The sequence below is a fragment of the Podarcis filfolensis genome (assembly GCF_964270895.1).
Source record: "Podarcis filfolensis genome assembly, chromosome: 3".
NCBI lineage: Eukaryota > Metazoa > Chordata > Lepidosauria > Squamata > Lacertidae > Podarcis > Podarcis filfolensis.
The window spans coordinates 100,648,885-100,668,411 of NC_139606.1; the positions used below are offsets into that span (position 1 = coordinate 100,648,885).

The 19,527-nt window shown below is 41.1% G+C and overlaps 1 protein-coding gene across 6 annotated transcripts in view; it reads right to left on the bottom strand.

Annotated features, from left to right (window-relative positions):
- THADA (THADA armadillo repeat containing) overlaps positions 1-19,527 on the bottom strand; it is a 146,249-nt gene that overhangs the window by 44,967 nt on the left and 81,755 nt on the right. For 5 of the 6 annotated variants that reach the window (XM_083604748.1, XM_083604749.1, XM_083604751.1 and 2 more), the window contains 2 exons: positions 17,840-18,008; positions 16-131 (listed from right to left, as the gene is read on the bottom strand). In XM_083604748.1, coding sequence (XP_083460874.1) covers positions 16-131; positions 17,840-18,008 — 285 coding nt within the window. The remainder of the gene's footprint in view (positions 1-15; positions 132-17,839; positions 18,009-19,527) is intronic. The other variant, XR_014545794.1, reaches the window with a different exon arrangement.

Genomic DNA, 19,527 nt, shown 5'->3' on the forward strand with positions numbered 1-19,527 from the left:
AGAGTTTTAACCTACCACTTAGCCAACCACAGTTTGGCTTCAATACAAGTTATGATGCTTCTCAGGCCTTGCAGAAAGTCTGAATTAGCCCTGTGTTTAGACTCCAAATAGGACTGCAGCAAGTGAAAGACCTACATCAAAATAAAATAAAGAAGTTGCAGACTGCTGTGAAAATATTTTCCAAATATCCAGTTCCTTAGCTTTTGGCAGTGATCAAAAATAAGTCCACAGGGAATCGAACCCAGCCACCTGCAGAATGACCCTCTACAATTTGTACAGAAAGAGCTTGTTGGCTCTGGATTAACTGTGAAGATACATCCCTTAGTCACAGCCTTCGGCCTTCCAATCAGCCTTCATTTCACTGAGCAAACTCCCTACTTTTACCCAGCTTTTATTTTCCATAACATAAAAAAATATGAAGACTGACTAATACAATATGCAGATCAACAGCAAGATAATCTGCACCAAAAATGCACTATGTTTATTTACCATGAAAGGCATCCTTGCACATATGTAAAACAAGTAATCTCAGGAGTTAATAACATGAATACATTTATTTGGTATTAAAATTTCTAATTTCAACTCTGGTCTTGGACACTTGAGATATTTAAGGACCCATATACTTGCAACTGCAATTTGTTTTACAATGTTTTTAATGTTGCATTTTGAATGGATGGGACCTGGGACCTTATTATTAATCATTAGGATACCTTCTCTCTAAGCAAAACCATCCAGTTATTATACAATGTTACATATAAACCAAGAAAATGAAATGTCACTAGAGATGTGAAGGCCTGGGGGGAAATACATTTTCTTAAATAAAAAAAAATATGGACTATGACACATGAAAGGGCAAAGATGCTTCTTTAAATCCTGGCAAACCTTAGAATTTTGGGATTCCATGATAAATTCCATGACAAATATCAAGAAGCAAAAGCAGAAACTGATAGTAATAGCTCAGAAAATAAGACTGATTAAATTTCATGCAATAGCCACAGAGTCTTATCCCACCCCAACAATGGAGGACTGAAGGATACATAATAATTTTTGGAATACAAAATAATTTTCAGTTGGCCTATAAACTATCTGGCAACTACTGTAACTGTTGTAAAACAGGGGTTATATAAATTCCAAATGGCCCCAAGTCACTAATCTGGCAGCTGTGTTTTTGGACCAGCTTAAGTTTCCAAATCAGATTACAAATATTTGCTCCCCGCAATTCCAGGTTCTTGGGGAATTTAGAGTTTTATCTGGTTCTGGAAAACCTCTTATTTAATATCAAACCGGAATAGAAGGGGTTGTCAAGAACATACAGGGAATAGGGGAGATCCCAAAAGTTCACAAGGCCCAGTTTCTAAAGCCCAGTCACATACCGGGCATGCACTAGCCCAAAGTCATGCAGTGCAATGGCTTTCAAAACAGAAATATATTCTAAGCACCATTTTTTATTAAAAAATTAACATAACTAAAATGACAACTTGTTGACGAATGTGTAAATAAAAACCCTATTTGCTCAGCTTACTTGGAAAAGGAACAAATGTGTTTTTGTGAATCGTCATAAGCTCCAGCTTGGCTTTTTGAAAAATAACAGTGCCGTCTTTCAGCTGTGCTATCCAGGCTGCATCAGCACCGTTTTCTAAAAACACTAACAAGACCATCCCTGAAACTGAGATTTGTAGTTTCCTCATCAAAAGTTGGAAACAGAAAATGGTGAACATACATGGATAGACTACCAGGAACAAACAGTTTTAAACAACAAAAAACCCACAAACCAGTTTCCTAGTTCACTGAACATTAAATAGGAAAAGGAAACATAAACCAAGACGCATGTTTGTTCTGAAGATTTATTTCTGTTACGAAATTATGACCATGGCATAACAGTGCAGGGATCTAAAACAAACTGTCAGATCCTGTGTTTCTGCCATGCTGCCTTGTGAGTCTTCTGTAGCAAACAGTAATTCAAAAATCAGCTCCCTCAAGCCCATTCTCAATATCTGCTTCTTCAGTAATGCCTTTTAGGAAGAGTTACAGGGCGCTCTTTATCATCTGCTACCATTGGCCTTCTGGCTGCTGTTTTACAACCGAGGCAAAATATATACTGGTATGATGCTTGCCATTACTTGGCTACACTGGGAATTTACACAATGCGCAAGGATGTACATATCTGCACATTCACCAACAACTGCGCTTCCAGAGAAGGTGACACGAGGGCAGTTATAACGCAAAAAGCAAACAATGCACTGGAACTGAAAACCCTTATGGACTTTTCAAATTGTATCATGAGCTGCAAAATAAATACGGCCCAATGTACAAGGACCAGTTCTCAGATCTCTACTTCCCCAACTTTTTCCTCTGTTCCAGGGATAAAAACTGAGGCACATGTTTTTGCAACATCTGTTTTCACACCAGGGGGTACCTCCTTCGTCCCATTTAGAAAACCAGCACACACTAGCAGGAGAACAGCCTTCAGCAACATATAAAGTACGAAGGGGCCACTCATGCAGTGATACTTGGCATGGAAAGAGAATGTGCCACAAAAAACAGAGGAGTGCATCCATTTTTATTTCTGAATTCCAGAGGCAAGTTTCCACAGAGGACCTTAAGGCACATGAAACAGCTGCTAGGCAGACGAACATCCTTTTACACCATCCTGGTTCAAGGATTCATACTGCTCAATACCTATTTAAATGTAAAATACCAAGGACACATAGAAAATTGCTTCATAAAAAGTTGAACATTGCTATTCTTCAAGGTTTAATCCACTCCAGGTCTAATAAACTGAAATGTAGCTACTAAGGAAATGTTTTAAATCAGGCATAGGCAAACTCGGGCCCCCAGATGTTTTGCGACTACAACTCCCATCATCCCTAGCTAGCAGGACCAGTGGTCAGGGATGATGGGAGTTGTAGTCCCAAAACATCTGGGGGGACCCGAGTTTGCCTATGTCTGTTTTAAATGGAAGTTTTGTCATGAATATTTGCTTAATTTAATCAACCCAAACTATTCATGAGCATGCACTTCTTTTTCTTCATTTAAACTACTTGATTTAAACCACTAATACTAAATTCCAATCCTACACCTAGTGACTTGCACATCTGCAACACAGGACATAGGAGGTCAGTGATAGCAACCCATCACATGCAATCAAATGCCCGAGGGCAAGGTAAGTTTTAGCCTGGTGCCAAAAAGATATTCATTTTGGTGCCAGGCAGGCCTTTGGCACTGCTGAGGGTCGGTGTCTGGAGATGCCTTTAAATAAGGAAGGTTAAGCTGCCATCTAAATGGCAACACTTTGGGAATATTTTGAAGTGGTCAAACAACAGGCAGTTGTCAGCTGATGCTACTTGAACAGCATGGCAAACCTAATTAAATGCCAAAAAAATGTGGTATTGTGTGTCAACACAGATAACACACCACCACATTTTATAGTCAAAACGCAGCAAAATCACATCTGGATTTATTAAATCCACATTTTCTAACAAAAGATCTGATTTCACGAAAGCAGCCAGTGGCATGCGGTCATTGGACTAGGGGGACTAGGCTAGTCTCCTAAATGTCCCTTTCCAAGCCCCGGGAAGCTTCTGCCCAGCTTTAGGAAGAGAGGCACGATGCTCTAATGCAGGCATTGCCAAACTTGGCCCTGCAGCTGTTTTGGGACTACAATTCCCATCATCCCTGACCACTGGTCCTGTTAGCTAGGGATGATGGGAGTTGTAGTCCCAAAACAGCTGGAGGGCCAAGTTTGGCCATGCCTGCTCTAACGGGTTCAAGAGCCCTCCCCACCACCTTCCCAAAGCCCACCTAGCTTTAAGAAGGAGGCAGCAGAGCTCCAGCATCTTGTCAGAGGCCTGGTATCTCTTTCCCAAAGCCCAGGAAGCTTCTGCCCTGGTTAGGGAAGGAGGTGATGCTCATGGGTACAACATCACCCACCCGCCCCAAATCGCCCTTGCAAACTGGTGCCTCTGGCTCTAACTGTTCCCCTACGAAAAATTTCACCACACGCCACTGAAAGCAGCAATAAACTGTTTCAGAGTATCCACGCATGAGACCTTTTAATTTTAATATAAGCACCACAGAGCCGAAGACATTTTAAAAAGGAAGCCTGCAATCTTTCCCCCCTGCTAAGAAACCTTCATACAGAAATGGCCTTTCAAAATACAGATAATTTTTAAGTTTCCTGGTTTGTGTATTTGTCTCTCCATGAACTCCAAAGGTTAAACCTTCCTTCCCTCGAGCTAACCTGGAGTCATAAAATGTCTGCTTATATGCCCTCAGCCTGCTTTGGAGAATCAAGTATACAATAAAAATACTCACATTCCTAGCTGGGAGAACGAAACAATACTCTGATTGTTCAGCTAAACGGTTCTTGAAAGTAAAGTAAACTGACATCACTCTATAGTGCACATTTTCAGCACTCCCTGAAAAAATACAGATGTTTCAGCAGCTGAAATAAAACACTGTGCAAATAGTAAGCTGGAAAAAATGCAGCACTGGTGAAGGTGGAAACCTGATGCAGGAACCCAGGAGCAGGGCAGTTTGCAAAACAGCAGCAATAATTAGTGTGCACTTACTAAAAAATATGGCAACCAACTTGGTTCCATAATAGAACGAAATTCATGAAGGCATTCTGATGACTCAGTTGTGTTTATTTAAAGTATTATGATACGCTGAATTCTTATGTCCTTAGGCATAAGGAAGTCTCCTTCCTCTTTGGATACTAGGGCCTGGAACAACTAGAGATGGGATGTTGGCAAACATGGGCCTCTAGCCAATAACATTTCCCTTAAGAAATCTCAATGGTTGCTTTTGGCTCGTGTTCAATACCTGACCAGTTACTGTGCTTCATGCCAGAAAGGCACATTTAAACAAATAAGATTGACAAATAAGGGGGAGAGATGAGATGCACCCTGTTTATGGAGTATGGCAGGCTATAGTCTGGGTTGCATTTGGAGTGGATGTTGGTTCTGCAGCCAGAAGCTGACGCCCTTTTCAATCCAGCCTACCTCTGTGAACAGACTGAATAATCTTATCGGATTGTTTTTGCTGGTGCTTGCTGGGGAAATGTTTGGAAAACTACGGAGCCAGATACAGACAGTGTGAGCAAATAAATATTAGACAATGCAAGGTTTCATCTGCTTGCACGATTGCGACGTGTCTTCAAAAACTATCAACGCACATTTACAGAAAGGAAGAAAACCCGTAAGGAAACTTAAGCCCCAACAAATGAATGATCCATGTAGTGATAGTAGTTGCTAGAACTAAGCAGATTTTCACCCTATGCATACAAACGAGGCTATTTATACATTTTACTTCCCATCAGGCTCAGCATGTCAGCTTACAATAACATGTTAATGTTAATGTTTTCCAGTAATTTTCACAGTGGCATTTAACTGCAAACGCCTCAGCCAAGGTAAACGTAAGGGCAAACCGAGGGCTAACTGCATAATCAAAAGAACAACCTTAATGAGCACTGCACTTAGGCTTTGAAGTAAACATTAAGACTGGTTGTAATACATTACGCTGTTTCGCTTTGCTTTATAACACTGAACCATGGTTTTTAGTGAAATCGTTTGGATGTGCCTTTCCAGAAGTAGCTTTAAAAAAAAATCAATTTATCTAATCACGGCTAATTACAAAACTTCATTTGTGGTTTTAAAAATGGGAAGTGGATTCTGTGCATATCGTTCTTATTATGCAAAACACGGAGAACAAAAATAGTTCCAATGTTTGAAATCCTCTTGAGATAGGTCTGGGCCAGTGTAGCTAAACAGATTTACTGATAAACAGCTTCCTAACACAAGTCTAGACTAAAGTCACTTGGTATATATTCTACCTACTTTCTAGAGATATTGCAAAGATGGAGGGAATCAACAGAAAAAGTAAAAAAAGATATTATTTCTATGGTGTTTTCCCCCCTACATGCTAATGATTCTTAACAGACATAATCTTGATAATCCAAATCAACTAAAACTGGTATTCTTGGCAATGAAAAGAGGAGCTAATAGTCTGGCCTTCGCATGCAGAATGCTTAGTCAGAACAGGGCATTCCCACCATAAATGCATGTACACTCACAATTCCTTCAGCAATTTTGGGATGCCCCCAGAGTCAGGTGAGAATTCTGGGATTCTTAACCTCCTGTGTATGGTTTTAAGTGTGTTGCCTTGAAGGTTTACAGAAGCCAACTTCACCGGTACCATCTCCCAGATTTTGCCTCATCTGTGTTCATCTGATGTTTGACCTAAATCCAGCTCCGATTCCATGTGTAAGACATCCAGCTTCACTAACATGTTATAAATGCTAGCTACTGAACCCCTACAGTAGTGTTTAAAGGCTGTCACAGGGTGAGTGCCCTGAGTTTGAAGGAAGGGAGACAGCAAGATATGGAGCAACTCCTGCAGCCAACCCCAGGGATTGCTCACTCAACCCTGCTCACTTACTATCAGGGAACTGGAAGCAGGGAAATCATCTTAACATTAATTTTTTTCTTGGAGAGAAAAATACTCCAACACCTTGGTTATTGGGTTGCCCTTTTCTGCATCTCTTTTAAAAATATATTTATGAAAACATTTCTCCCGCAACACTCAGTCAAACTCCCAAGGCAGCAGGTAACGTATCTTAAAAGAACCCCCGTATTGTAGTTTTAAGGATGCACATAATAGTTTAAATGTGGCCACACCAGAGACCTTTTTTGAAAAGGACATTATGAGCCCTGCCAAAAGCAGGGTTTGCTGTAAGTGTTGATCAACTTGTTTGGTTCATACAGAAAGCCCCTTTGAAGTTAGGTCAAATGATGTCATGGTGGTGTCTGGTGACGGACAGGTTGGTGGTCGCATCTACTGGTCAAAATACCCCATGGGAATGGGCAAGGTCAGGATGTGGCCCACCAGTCAAATCCTGCTCTCCACCCCTGCTTAAACGATCGTGAAGCCTAACTATCTTTAAAAGGCAGATACATAGCATACTCTGGCACAATGGAATTTCAGCTGCTTCGCTTCTCCTCCATTCCTGCTGCTGCATTTACCAGTTGTTATTTCTTGGGCTCTTGGTTTGTCTCTCTCCAAACAAACCATGAGCTGTACCCAAGGTTTGTTACTGTCTTCCCACAAGGGGTTTGTTTGGAGAAACAGATCAAGAGCCCTGGTTTGCACTTAATCCTGCTTAGGTGCTGGCAGGAACAGGGAAAAAGCAAAGCTGCCCCAATTTTCGCTCTGTGCACTAGCACACTGCACACTTGTCTTTAAACTATAGTTAAGTTACGGTTTAAAGTGGCATGCAAACCAGGCTATGGTTTGTATACACTATTTTATTTTTATAAACAAAAATACGTATAAAAATAGTCATGAGAACAGACACACAGCCGTTATTATTTATATTTAGGTGCATGTTTTCAACTTGACGCAAATACTCCTCTTTTTCCAACTTCAAAGAAAAGCTTATCTTGGACAATAAAAACGGAGCTAAGAAAAGGAGCAGCTGCAAGGAAGTTGCAATAAAAAACATTTAATTATAATGATCTGACTGCTTTGATCTCCAGGTACTATAACATTCATTCACAATATCAGCCTTTATAAATCAGCTATGAAATAGTACACTTCACATTCTGCTGCCAAATCAAATAAGAAAAGTAATACATAATCAGCAACATTTCTATTCCAAAGGGACAAGGCAGTTAACAGAGAAGTCTGCTGAACAAGTTATGAGCTGGAATGTGTATTGTATGGAGGATGTCCACAGAAGATGCAGGCTGTAGCTGCAAGATGTTGAGCAGTCTAACAAATCAGTGTTTGCCTCTGTCTCCCAAACAGGCAATTTTTCATACTATAAAACTACTCAAGAAATCATACATCCCTGCGAGTTTTATACTGTGTGCACTGCTGCCATACTCCTGCACAGCTCAGCAGAAGGTTCCCAGTGGATTGTGCCCATAGTGACTTTATATCTGTTTTTAAAGAATTAATGTGACTTCTGGAACAGTTATAGTTAACCATAGAACTTGCATACTGTTACCTAAACCAGACGATTTTTTTCAAAGCACTTTTTAACATTGGTGTGTTAAGAGAAAATGGTATTTTGGGTTGACGTAGGCCGCTAAACTCTTAATTTCAACGAAGCCGATCAAAAATACAGTGGTACCTCGGGTTAAGCATTTAATTCGTTCCAGAGGTCCATTCTTAACCTGAAACTGTTCTTAACCTGAGACACTACTTTAGCTAATGGGGTCTCCCGCTGCTGCTGCGCCGCCAGAGCACGATTTCTGTTCTCATCCTGAAGCAAAGTTCTTAACCCGAGGTACTATTTCTGGGTTAGCGGAGTCTGTAACCTGAAGCATCTGTAACCCGAGGTACCATTGTAATAAGAAAACGTATTATGACAATATATTTATGTTTTGTATAAAGGGTTGTATCTAATGCTGCATGTGCCTGGTTCCGTTCATGCAATGGGACTTTCTCTCCCTGTGCACCTGCAAAATCTCCTCTGGAGGGTCTCTCACCCCTTTGGAAGAGATGTTGAGGGTGAGCAAGGGGCTACAGGGGTGAAGAGGAAAAGCAGGAAATCCATGCAACAAGCTGAAGTCTGTTGTGAAAATGGCACAGTGCTGGATACAACTCAGAATCTTTTTGTCTCAAAATATGTTATGTTTTACGGTGTGCTGCAAACCTCCCTGAGGTCTGCGTGTATATGGCAGTATACAAATTTAATAAACAACAACATAGCCCGTCAACTTGCTTTGGAATTCACCATGAACATGAAAACAGGATCAAAATTACTGCCTTCCAATGAGCTCCCGTTGCTCGGTCCCTGCTCCTGCCAATCTAGCAGTTCAAAAGCACGTCAAAGTGCAAGTAGATAAATAGGTACTGCTCCAGTGGGAAGGTAAATGGCGTTTCCGTGCGCTGCTCTGGTTCACATGCTGGCCACATGACCCGGAAGCTGTACGCCGGCTCCTTCGGCCAGTAAAGCGAGATGAGCGCCGCAACCCCAGAGTCCGTGACAACTGGACCTAACGGTCAGGGGTCCCTTTACCCTTTATGTTCTTGCTAATGCATCATCATCATCATCATCATCATCATCATCATCATCATCAAATTATTTATTTATTACTTATACCCTGCCCATCTGGCTGGGCCTCCCCAGCCATTCTGGGCAGCTCCAACAGAATATAAAAAATGCAATAAAATAGGCTTCCTCAAACTCGGCCCTCCAAATGTTTTGAGACTGCAATTCCCATCATCCCTGACCACTGGGTCCTGCTATCTAGGGATGATGGGAGTTGTAGGCCAAAAACATCTGCAGAGCCGAGTTTGAGGAAGCCTGCAATAAAACATCAAACATTAAAACTTTCCTAAACAGGGCTGCCTTCAGATGTCTTCTAAAAGTCAGATAGTTGTTTATTTCCTTGACATCTGATGGGAGGGCATTCCACAGGGGGGGCGCCACCACTGAGAAGGCCGTCTGCCTGGTTCCCTGTAACCTCACTTCTCACAGTGAGGGAACCGCCAAAAGGCCCTCAGAGCTGGACCTCAGTGTCCGGGTTGAATGATGGGGGTGGAGATGCTCCTTCAGGTATGCTGGGCCAAGACATACAATGTCACCAAGATAACTGACAAATTTCATTAACATTTAAAGCAATTTAATAAGCTAAGTATACGGGGACACCCATATTTATGTTCTGGTTGTTCTGCGATGATTCCCTGAGGCCCTCTTTCTAACAAAGTTTCTTGCTCTGAGTCTAATTATATGCACCTCAAATACGCGAATTTTATGAAGAAAGCACCAACGTGGCAGCTTCCGGATGCTGTGGATTACAACTCCCATTAGTGCAAGCAAGTAGGGCCAAAGGTCAGGGATGATGGGTCTTGCAGTCCACAACATCCAGTCCTGTTCTAGTTCATGGTGCATATATGATCACTGCAGTTTTAGTCTAGTTTTGAATTGGATTGATTTGTTTTAATTTTAGTACATACGTTTGCAACCTTGAATTTTTCACAGAGAAGCAGGATAAAAAAAATGCCCATAGGCCTGAAGGAGATATTCTTGTTCATAATACTAATGAACAAAATTGATGACAATTTTTCTAGCTGATTCTCACTCCCTGTTACTCCCCTGCAGCTATATGTCAGTATTCAAGCTCTGAAAATCCCACACCCCTTTCAAAAGAAAAGCAACATCCACATTACTGAGACAGATTTAATTAATATCAAAAGAAACTCATGTACCTTCCTCAGCAAAACAGTGAAGCTGGTGATTTCAAAAGCTTCTGCTCTTCACAAAAAGTCAGTATCACATAAATGTCATTTTAATTATTCCTCTATATCCGTCCTAAATTTCCCTGTAAGTAAGCATTCTTACTTACTCTGCAGGGACTGCCATTCAATCCATACTGCTGGCTGGAGACAGGATCTGTACTGTCGCACACCACCCCAATCTACAACCGGTGTGAGATTCCACCACTTACCCAGGGTCCATGTTTCCTTTTGGAAATGAGGCACAGTGGAGACTGTGGTGTCTTTATGATATATGGTTTATTTACACATATATACAACCTGAGCCTACAATGGAGCGGTCGATAGCATTAACACCCCAAGAGGGTCTTGTTTCTCCCATAGCCACAGCCTTGGATAGAAACAGAAACCAGACATGGCTTTTTCTCTGCCTTCCCAGCCTGCAGCTTCTCCCTCTAGGTCACATTACAGCAAACTCTGCCCTCAAAATTCCTGCTAAGAGATGGAGGAGGGGCCGATCCATTTGGCATCTGGCACAGAGCCCCCTTTACTTGGTTCTCTTAATGGCCCATCAACCGTTCCTTTTGTTCTCCTAATGGCCCATCACCCAGACTGGCCTGGCTATTTCGGAAATTGAATCCTTGCTGGATCCAGGAATTAGAAGGGGGCCCAAGCATTCAGCCTATCCCCCCCAAAAAAAAAACCTCATAAGAGTACATTTATCCAACAGTTGCAGGAGGTCCACAAACCCTGAAAGTCAGCAGGGCTTTGCAAGGCAAAGGACCAAAAGTAGTAATGACACTTTTGAATTTAATTATCCGGACGAGCAACTGGAAGAAATGCTCACTGAAATATGACCAGGGCACAAATAGTGAGTCAATAATGAGCAGGGTTTGAGAAAGGAAGAAATGTCTGCAGATTTCACAAAGACCTAGACACTCCCTCTTGCACTGCTGCAAGCATAGGGATTCTTCGGGAATGGATTTTTCTTTCTCTATTTTATTCACTTTGCCTAGCAATAATGACTTATTACCATTTATAAAAAGCTGTTTTAGCACTGTGCATCACTGAATGTCAGCTGTACAGCATGTAAAGGTCCCTGAGACCTGTCCAAAGACTAGTAAATATCTTTTTAAAAAGCAAACTGGCCAAAGGCCACAGCATGTGTATTTTAGCTTAAGCCAAGGTAATGGAAAAACTAGTTACTAGACCGATTGGATCTAGCAACATGAAATGTATATAGGGCAGCTTGTCAAGACTGGAGATTATAATCATACTGAGTGAACTTTTAAATTGCCCATGAAAAACATCTACAAAATATTTCTAAAGAATCCAATACTTGAACTGTCAGAGACAGGGCAGTGGACTGATTAAGTAGTTCTTCCACTTATTTTACAAACTGTTACATTTTTTTTCTTGTTATTAGTGAGAATCCCCTTCCCCTTTAGAGGAATTATTAAACCACAACAGCAGTGAAGATGAAAACAGTATTTATTTTATTCAATTACTACCAATGGATTTATTCAGTGTAATGAGCTCATTAAAATAAGAACTACTATCAACTAGGTTCTCATCAGTAATTATTCTACTATAAAAGGATTACATAAATCATGTGAAAAAATTGTTTTGTTCTTTTTTAAAAATAGAGACACACAAAAACCAAGCATTGCTAAAGAGGCTTAGCCAGATATTTACATCTTTTGAAATTGGTTTTGAAGTGGAAGAAACTTTTGTAAGTCAAACTGTTTCACAAAACCACTGAGAAACGGAGACTCACCCCTTTGATGCTATCTGAATATTGTTAAAATGGTTGATACTGGCAATTCCTATTATCCACTGTCCATAAACTTAACCATCTCTTCTGCCTACTTCCCCATTTCCTTCCTTCTCTAACTTCTTCTCCTTCCTTCTCCTCAACCCACTAAGAATCCCCCTGACTCACCCTGCCTTGATATAGTATTGAATTCTCCTCAACATTTCTCCTACAGTCCATTTCCATTCTATCCTAACCGATAATCTATTACAAACTGGCGTCTGGACTTCTGCGATCCACTAAAATTTCCCTCACTGAATCTTTCCATTGATCCAATCTGAAAGGTCTCTTCTCCTCCTGGACATTTTTGCTGCCTCAGATAAAACTGATCATCCTCTGTTCCTCAGTCCCTCCATACTTAAGCCTCCTTCTTACTTTTCAACTCACTCATTAGAAAATACTCCCTCTCCTCTACCTTCCTGCTATCCATTGAGTTCCTCAAGAGTTCTGTTCCTGGCCCCCCGCTGCTTTCTTTCTCCATTTTTCTAACCTTCTCAAACGCCACCATTTTCAGTGTTACCTGAATGACGCTACTTCACACCAGCATGAGGACTTGGCATCCTACAGCAGCTACTTAGAAGGCCATACCAGCGCTAACACCTGCCCTGGGTCTTCCTGCAATGGCTGACTGCTGGGTTCAGTAGTCACTAGTTAAATGTCCCACAATGCACTGGTGTGGCACAAAGTCAATGATTCTTATGGCATAAGCAGGAAATGTACATGGTGGCTCTCCATCAGCCTTGGAATGCTGTCACCAGCACTGCTGCTGGGTAACCTCAAGGGAGACTCTCCAGCCTCTCACTGTGGGCCCTCTAAAACCTAGAATTGACCCTGCCTCCAAAACATACTTCTCTCCATCTCCACTGCCCACCTGATATTTGTGTTTGGGCATATTCAAACACGAAATTCTTGGGAGAAAAGCAATGACAAACCTAAACAGCATCTTAAAAAGCAGAGACCTTGCCGACAAAGGTCTGTATAGTTAAAGCTATGGTTTTTCCAGTAGTGATGTATGGAAGTGAGAGCTGGACCATAAAGAAGGCTGATCTCCAAAGAATTGATGCTTTTGAATTATGGTGCTGGAAAAGACTCTTGAGAGTCCCATGGACTGCAAGAAGATCAAACCTATCCATTCTTAAGGAAATCAGCCCTGAGTGCTCACTGGAAGGACAGATCCTGAAGCTGAGGCTCCAATACTCTGGCCACCTCATGAGAAGAGAAGACTCCCTAGAAAAGACCCTGATGTTGGGAAAGATGGAGGGCACATGGAGAAGGGAACGACAGAGGATGAGATGGTTGGACAGTGTTCTCGAAGCTACTAACATGGGTTTGACCAAACTGCGGGAGGCAGTGGAAGACAGGAGTGCCTGGCATGCTCTGGTCCATGGGGTCACGAAGAGTCGGACACTAATAACAATAATAATAATAATAATAATAATAATAATAATAATAATAATAAATTTTATTTATATCCCGCCCTCACCAGCTGAAGCCGGGCTCAGGGCGGCTAACAACACTAAAACAGTGCAACATTATAAAAACATTATAAAAATTAATTAAAATCAAAATTGATGGCAACCATAAACTAAAGTTTTGTAAAGATTGCCAAAGGAGGGAGTCAGGCTGCACCCTGACCAAAGGCCCGGTGGAACAGCTCTGTCTTGCAGGCCCTGCGGAAAGATGTCAAGTCCTGCAGGGTCCTTGTCTCTTGTGACAGAGCGTTCCACCAGGTTGGAGCCGCAGCCGAAAAAGCCCTGGCTCTAGTTGAGGCCAGCCTAACCTTTCTGTGGCCTGGGACCTTCAAGATGTTTTTATTTGAAGACCGTAAGTTCCTCTGTGGGGCATACCAGGAGAGGCGGTCCTGTAGGTACGAGGGTCCTAGGCCGTATAGGGCTTTGAAGGTTAAAACCAGCACCTTAAACCTGATCCTGTACTCCACCGGGAGCCAGTGCAGCTGGTATAGCACCGGATGAATGTGCTATAAACGACTAAAAAACAAAATTCAAACAAACACTCAAATTCAGTATATGCCAGAACACTGAACTTGTTGTCTTCTTGCCTTAGTCTTCTTCCTCCTAATCCCTACCCATATTCATTGACAATGTCGCTATCCAGGGAAGAAGCCTTAACATTTACCTCCCTGGTCTCCATATTCAAGTGTTCTATGGTCATCCCCTGTGGGTAATTGGCTCCCTTATCTCAGTGCTATTTTCTGAAAAAAGAGGAGCCAGAACTCACCATGAACACCTCCCTCATTATCTTAGAATGGCAATGGTGGCCAATTGAGAGGTGCCAGAACCCAGCTGAGAGGTGCTGGAACTCACCTGAGAACTGAGTTTTGGTGAGTTCCATCTGGGGGGAAAAAGCCCTGTCTATATTTTACTAATAAGTTATATTTCTGTAGTTTACACTAAGCTGCCTGCAAGGTAGTTTGGAAACTATAGTTGGTTTAAGACATGGCTTTCAGGCTGCTGAGAAGGGAGAGGGAATCAGTACCTACTGCATTGTTTACTGAAAGGCATACTAGACGTAAGTAAATGGGGAGAAGATCAATAAGAAGGCTGGGGTCAGAAAAATCAGAACTGAACACAGTTGTCGAAACCTCAACATGGAGACTTTTAAAACGTCTCATCACAACAACGGTTTTGTTGTTTGGTGTAAACGTTCATGCACAGACTATCTGACAAGACCCACTAGGTTTATAAAATCATCATCAATGACAGACATGAAACCTGATTTGCCTTTTTTTTAGGTCAGGGCAACTTTTACAACTACATTCCTTTTAACCTAAAAGAAATCAAGGCAGAAGGAAGAACTATTTGCCAGCAATGGGAGAAGGAATTATTGGTGATCTGCAAGCAATTATATACATTACTGACAGGAGAAATATTGCTTCTCATATATCATATAGAAAAGGAATAGCTGAAGTCCACTGTCTTGGGATTTTCTTCCATTCCCCCTCAGAACCTAAACTTGCTGACTTTAAAGGAAATTTCAAGAAAAACAGGGCTATGGGAAAGAAATTCTAATACATTCACAGCAGAAAAATGGGCCAAAGTATGTGGAAAGCTATAGACAGTTTCAAGGTAATAAACATGGATAATAACGGATGATATCCTGCTAAGCCGTACTCAAGACTAGATCCACTAAAAATCAATGGACTGAAGTCTACTTGCTTCAATGGCCTTAAGTCTACTCTGAGTATGGGTAATGCTAGATATCACCCACTGGTTTTTCAGTTCTTCCATAAGAAGCAGAACTGAAAAAGCGCCAGAATAATTTAAAAATAAGAAGAAAAATTACAGTTAATTCAAATTTAAGGAACATAAAATGGGGAAATTTCTGCCTCCAAACTGCGAGAAATGGTTTCCTAGAATTCTGAAGCCTTGTATAAGACCATGAAGATGATCACAACTGGTTTCAAGACGAATACTTCAAAAACCTTTTATTGTGATGTGAAGTGCTGTTATTGGTGCTTGAACATGTTTTGCATTCATGATCTGTTGATGGGAAGAAAGATCAGTAGAAAGGTCGCATCCACACCATATAGTTGAAGCACTTATGCCACTTTCAGAGTCATGGCTTCCCTCAAAGGATCCTGGGAACTGTAGTTTGTTAAGACTACTGAGAGTTGTTAAGAGACCCGTAACAAACTACAACCCCCAGGAGGATTCTTTGGAAGAAGCCACTTAAAAGTGGCAGAGAGTGCTTTAAATGTATGGTGTGGGTGAGCACTACATTTTAAACCTCTAAAATCCAACTTGCATCAGTAGTTTTGTTTTCCTCGGCTGATAACTTACTTCAACAGCGTCCGTTTTTCAACTAAACAAGGGTTATGTGGCCATCAACACCAGAATGTAGTGCAGGGGAAAAGGCTCTTCACCCTCTTTTTTCCAACGTGAACAACAGAGGCTTCGGCAACCCTTTATGGTCTTCACTTGTGTGCATAAAGAGAGAACCCTTACAAAAACTCTGTTGTTACAGTGGCATTTGCTGGTGGTATCTCCTTAATTGGGAGTAAGCACCTGAAATTCATAAGGAGGACATGGTTTTTGAGATCAAAGGCTATGGACAAGGCTCAGGCAGGAAGTTCCTGGGCTGTCTTGTCACCTCTACCTATCCCAAGGGACAAGCTGGATCGGAATACAGAACTTTCACATGTTCCTCTGAGAATCAGGACACACTATTGGTTTAAAAAAACACACAAAGCAAGAAAACTAAATTGTAGGTTCTGTTAACAGAGCTCCTTTGTTAAGATGAAGAAGAAAAAGGAGTGGTGTGGGGAGGTATTCATAACCTCATGCAAGTCAGTACTAAAAGCAAGTGAGAGGTAAGGCTTAAGTGCCTCATTAAGAAAAGATAAATTGGAGACAATCAACATATCATAAGCTAATTTCATCACTCAAGTAACTGCAAATGTTTAACTAAAGTATTTGCTTTATGGGAGTGAGAGAAATGCTATTATTTACCATCAAATTTTCTACAGTGTATATGTGTATATATATATATATATATATATATATATATATATATATATATATATAAATTAATTCACAGCTCTTTGTGTAATACAATTGACAGTAATTGTCACAGGTGCCCTTCTGTTTGGAATGTGGAATTTTCAGTCTGAATGACATTTATGCAGACAGGCATTAAAACACACACACTCCCAAAACTTATTAATGAATTTTGCAGTGGCGGCAACAGATTGTGTCCTGTTCCATTTGAGGAGTTTATAATCTTTCCTGAACTTTGTTACTTTGTGCTCTGGGGATTTATTTTTCATGATACATGCTTTTATTTTCCTCCCCCCACGTTGGTTTCCATGAGAATAAGACCAAATAATCCAATCTGGTAGTGACAAAAACACTCAGACACAAAGTCATTCAGAAAACTCCCCAGGTACTTTCCTAAGCAGCTGCTGGATAAGAGCTGTAGCAAGTAGAAAAAGGGTAAAAAGTAAGAAAAAGAAAACTGAATGAGAGCAGTTATGCAAGGCCAAAGTAGGAATCAAAGTAATTGTTGAGGTATAGAAATCCCATTAAACTTTGTCTTAGCTCCACTACAATTCTGTTCATGCAAACCTGATATTAATTGTGGAGCATTTTCCAGTTCAAAACTGTTGATGCATCTTCAGATTTTATAATATTGTTCCAGAGCTCTGTGAATTATGTCTCTCCTCCTAAGTCAACAGGCAGGGTGATAAGAAAACTTGAAAGAATACAGTGCAATACCTCTCTCGCTCTTCAGAGCCATTCCCATCTTTATGCCTTCCCGTTGCCAACTCATGCTGAAGGGTCACCACTCTTTCCATCTGCTTTAGGCAATATGATATGAGCAATATTTAACCCCCCCCCATTCCTCCTCTCAGACCTATGTCTACCTGCACTTCAATCAGCCAATACACCTTAGAATAATAAAAAAAAATCAATGCAGATTCAGGTAATAATACTACAGTTTTTTATAGCTAATTTAAATCAGAATACACCTCTCTCCAGAGATTTCAGAAAGGAATCTTTCCCAACTCTCCCTGAAGATGCCAGAGACTGAACCCAGGACTTTTTGCATGCTAAGTACATGCTCCACCACGGAGCTGTATCTTTTCCTCTCATTCAGGTACTCCACAAGAATTCCCACCATTTGGATCATCCTGAGACCTGAAAGGCACGGCTGTAAAATCAAAACATTCAACATAAATGTAATTCTGATCTCCTCCATCCATCACCTTGGAAAGAACTGCTATGTAAACTGTTTGGCAAGCTCTGCCTTAGTTTCAAAGTTTTGCAAAGAAGCAAAGCTTACTTGCAGTAGTGTTCCATGAACAGCATTCTGTCGTATGCAAGAATCTGTGCAGTCCGGAAGCCCAGCCAACAAAGACGATACAGTCTGTGGGACCTGGTTTACCATAATAAAGGGGACCAGGGCGCGACCAGCCAACTCACGGGAACGATACACAGGAGAGTGACCACATCTGGTAGGTGGGGAGAGGAGAGGCAGAATTTGTTAGAGCTCACCCATATACACAGCATATTAACACAAACAGGTAATTCAAAATTAGGGGGGGGGGAGCGACTTTTCTAGAATTTATAAAATGCCTATTGCACAAAAGGATGGTTGAAGAATTCAAGTTTTGTGAGTTCAAACGCAACATGGTGCACTCCCCACCATGTACATTTGAGAACATGATTCTCCTTGAGATTTTGCACTTTATGAGAATTTAGGCAACATAGCTTAAACAACATATTCAAAAGGGTTAAACACAAAGGGTCAGCGCATGTTTTACAGTGTGTCCATGAGACAAAACACATGTGCAAATATATATATATTTACTACTGTACTTTTCTGTTGTGAACTGCCCTGAGATCTATGGATTAAGGGCAGTACACAAATTTAATAAATAAAATGACTATTGTTTTCGTTCATTTTTTTCTTTCAAAAATCACAGATGTTTTCTAAAAAAACAAAAAACAACCAATAGATTAATGCAGAAAATGGACAGAATGGGTTTATGAATGAATGTATGTGAAATTACCCTAAACTGGAAATAGACTTATACATACATCTAACTGCACACTAGAGACGAACATCCAGCACCTTTCCCTATAAGGAGATTATAACAGCAGCTTTGCATGGAACAAAGAAAGTAACTTTTTTTTAAAAAAAAAAATGCTTCTTATTTTCATTCTTTTGGCCCATCAAATGATGAGGCTACTTGAGGAGATGCAGGGGCTCTATTTGACAACAACAATAAATACAGCCTTTCGTGTCATCAGCCCAGCGCTGTGGAATACTCTGCCAATAGAGATTCAGCAGACGCCTTCTGTGCCAACTTTTAAATGCCTGCTGAAAACTCTTCTATTCCACCAGGCCAAGGCAGCCAATTAAGTACACATCTTTCCACAGCAGCTAACCGATGTCCAGCTTTTAAATTTTTTAATATGGTTTTATATTCTATTGTGAACTACTTTGATTTCCTCCCCCTAAATGAACGACAGCACATACCTCTCACCATGTAAACGAACAAGCTGTTTATCTGCATGGCACTACTCCCTGTAATGTGAAAAGTGCCCCCCCCCCCCCGCAGGCCGAGTTGTCCATAGGACTCACATGAAGGGTGCCGGCAGACCAGGAGTCATTTGGCAAAAGTTTACTCTACAAAATCTTGGGTGCACTCCTAGGAAAAGCAGACAATGATCTGACAACTCTCAGTTCCCATCCATGCTCCTAAATAGTGAATGATTTCAGTGTACAAGATCTTTCCCCTATTATTATTATTATTATTATTATTATTATTATTAATGGCCCGCCCATCTGGCTGAGTTTCCCCAGCCACTCTGGGCGGCTCCCAATCGAGTATTAAAAACAATACAGCATTAAATATTAAAAACTTCCCTAAACAAGGCTGCCTTCAGATGTCTTTCAAACATAGGATAGTTGCTTATTTCCTTGACATCTGATGGGAGGGCATTCCACAGGGCGGGCGCCACTAC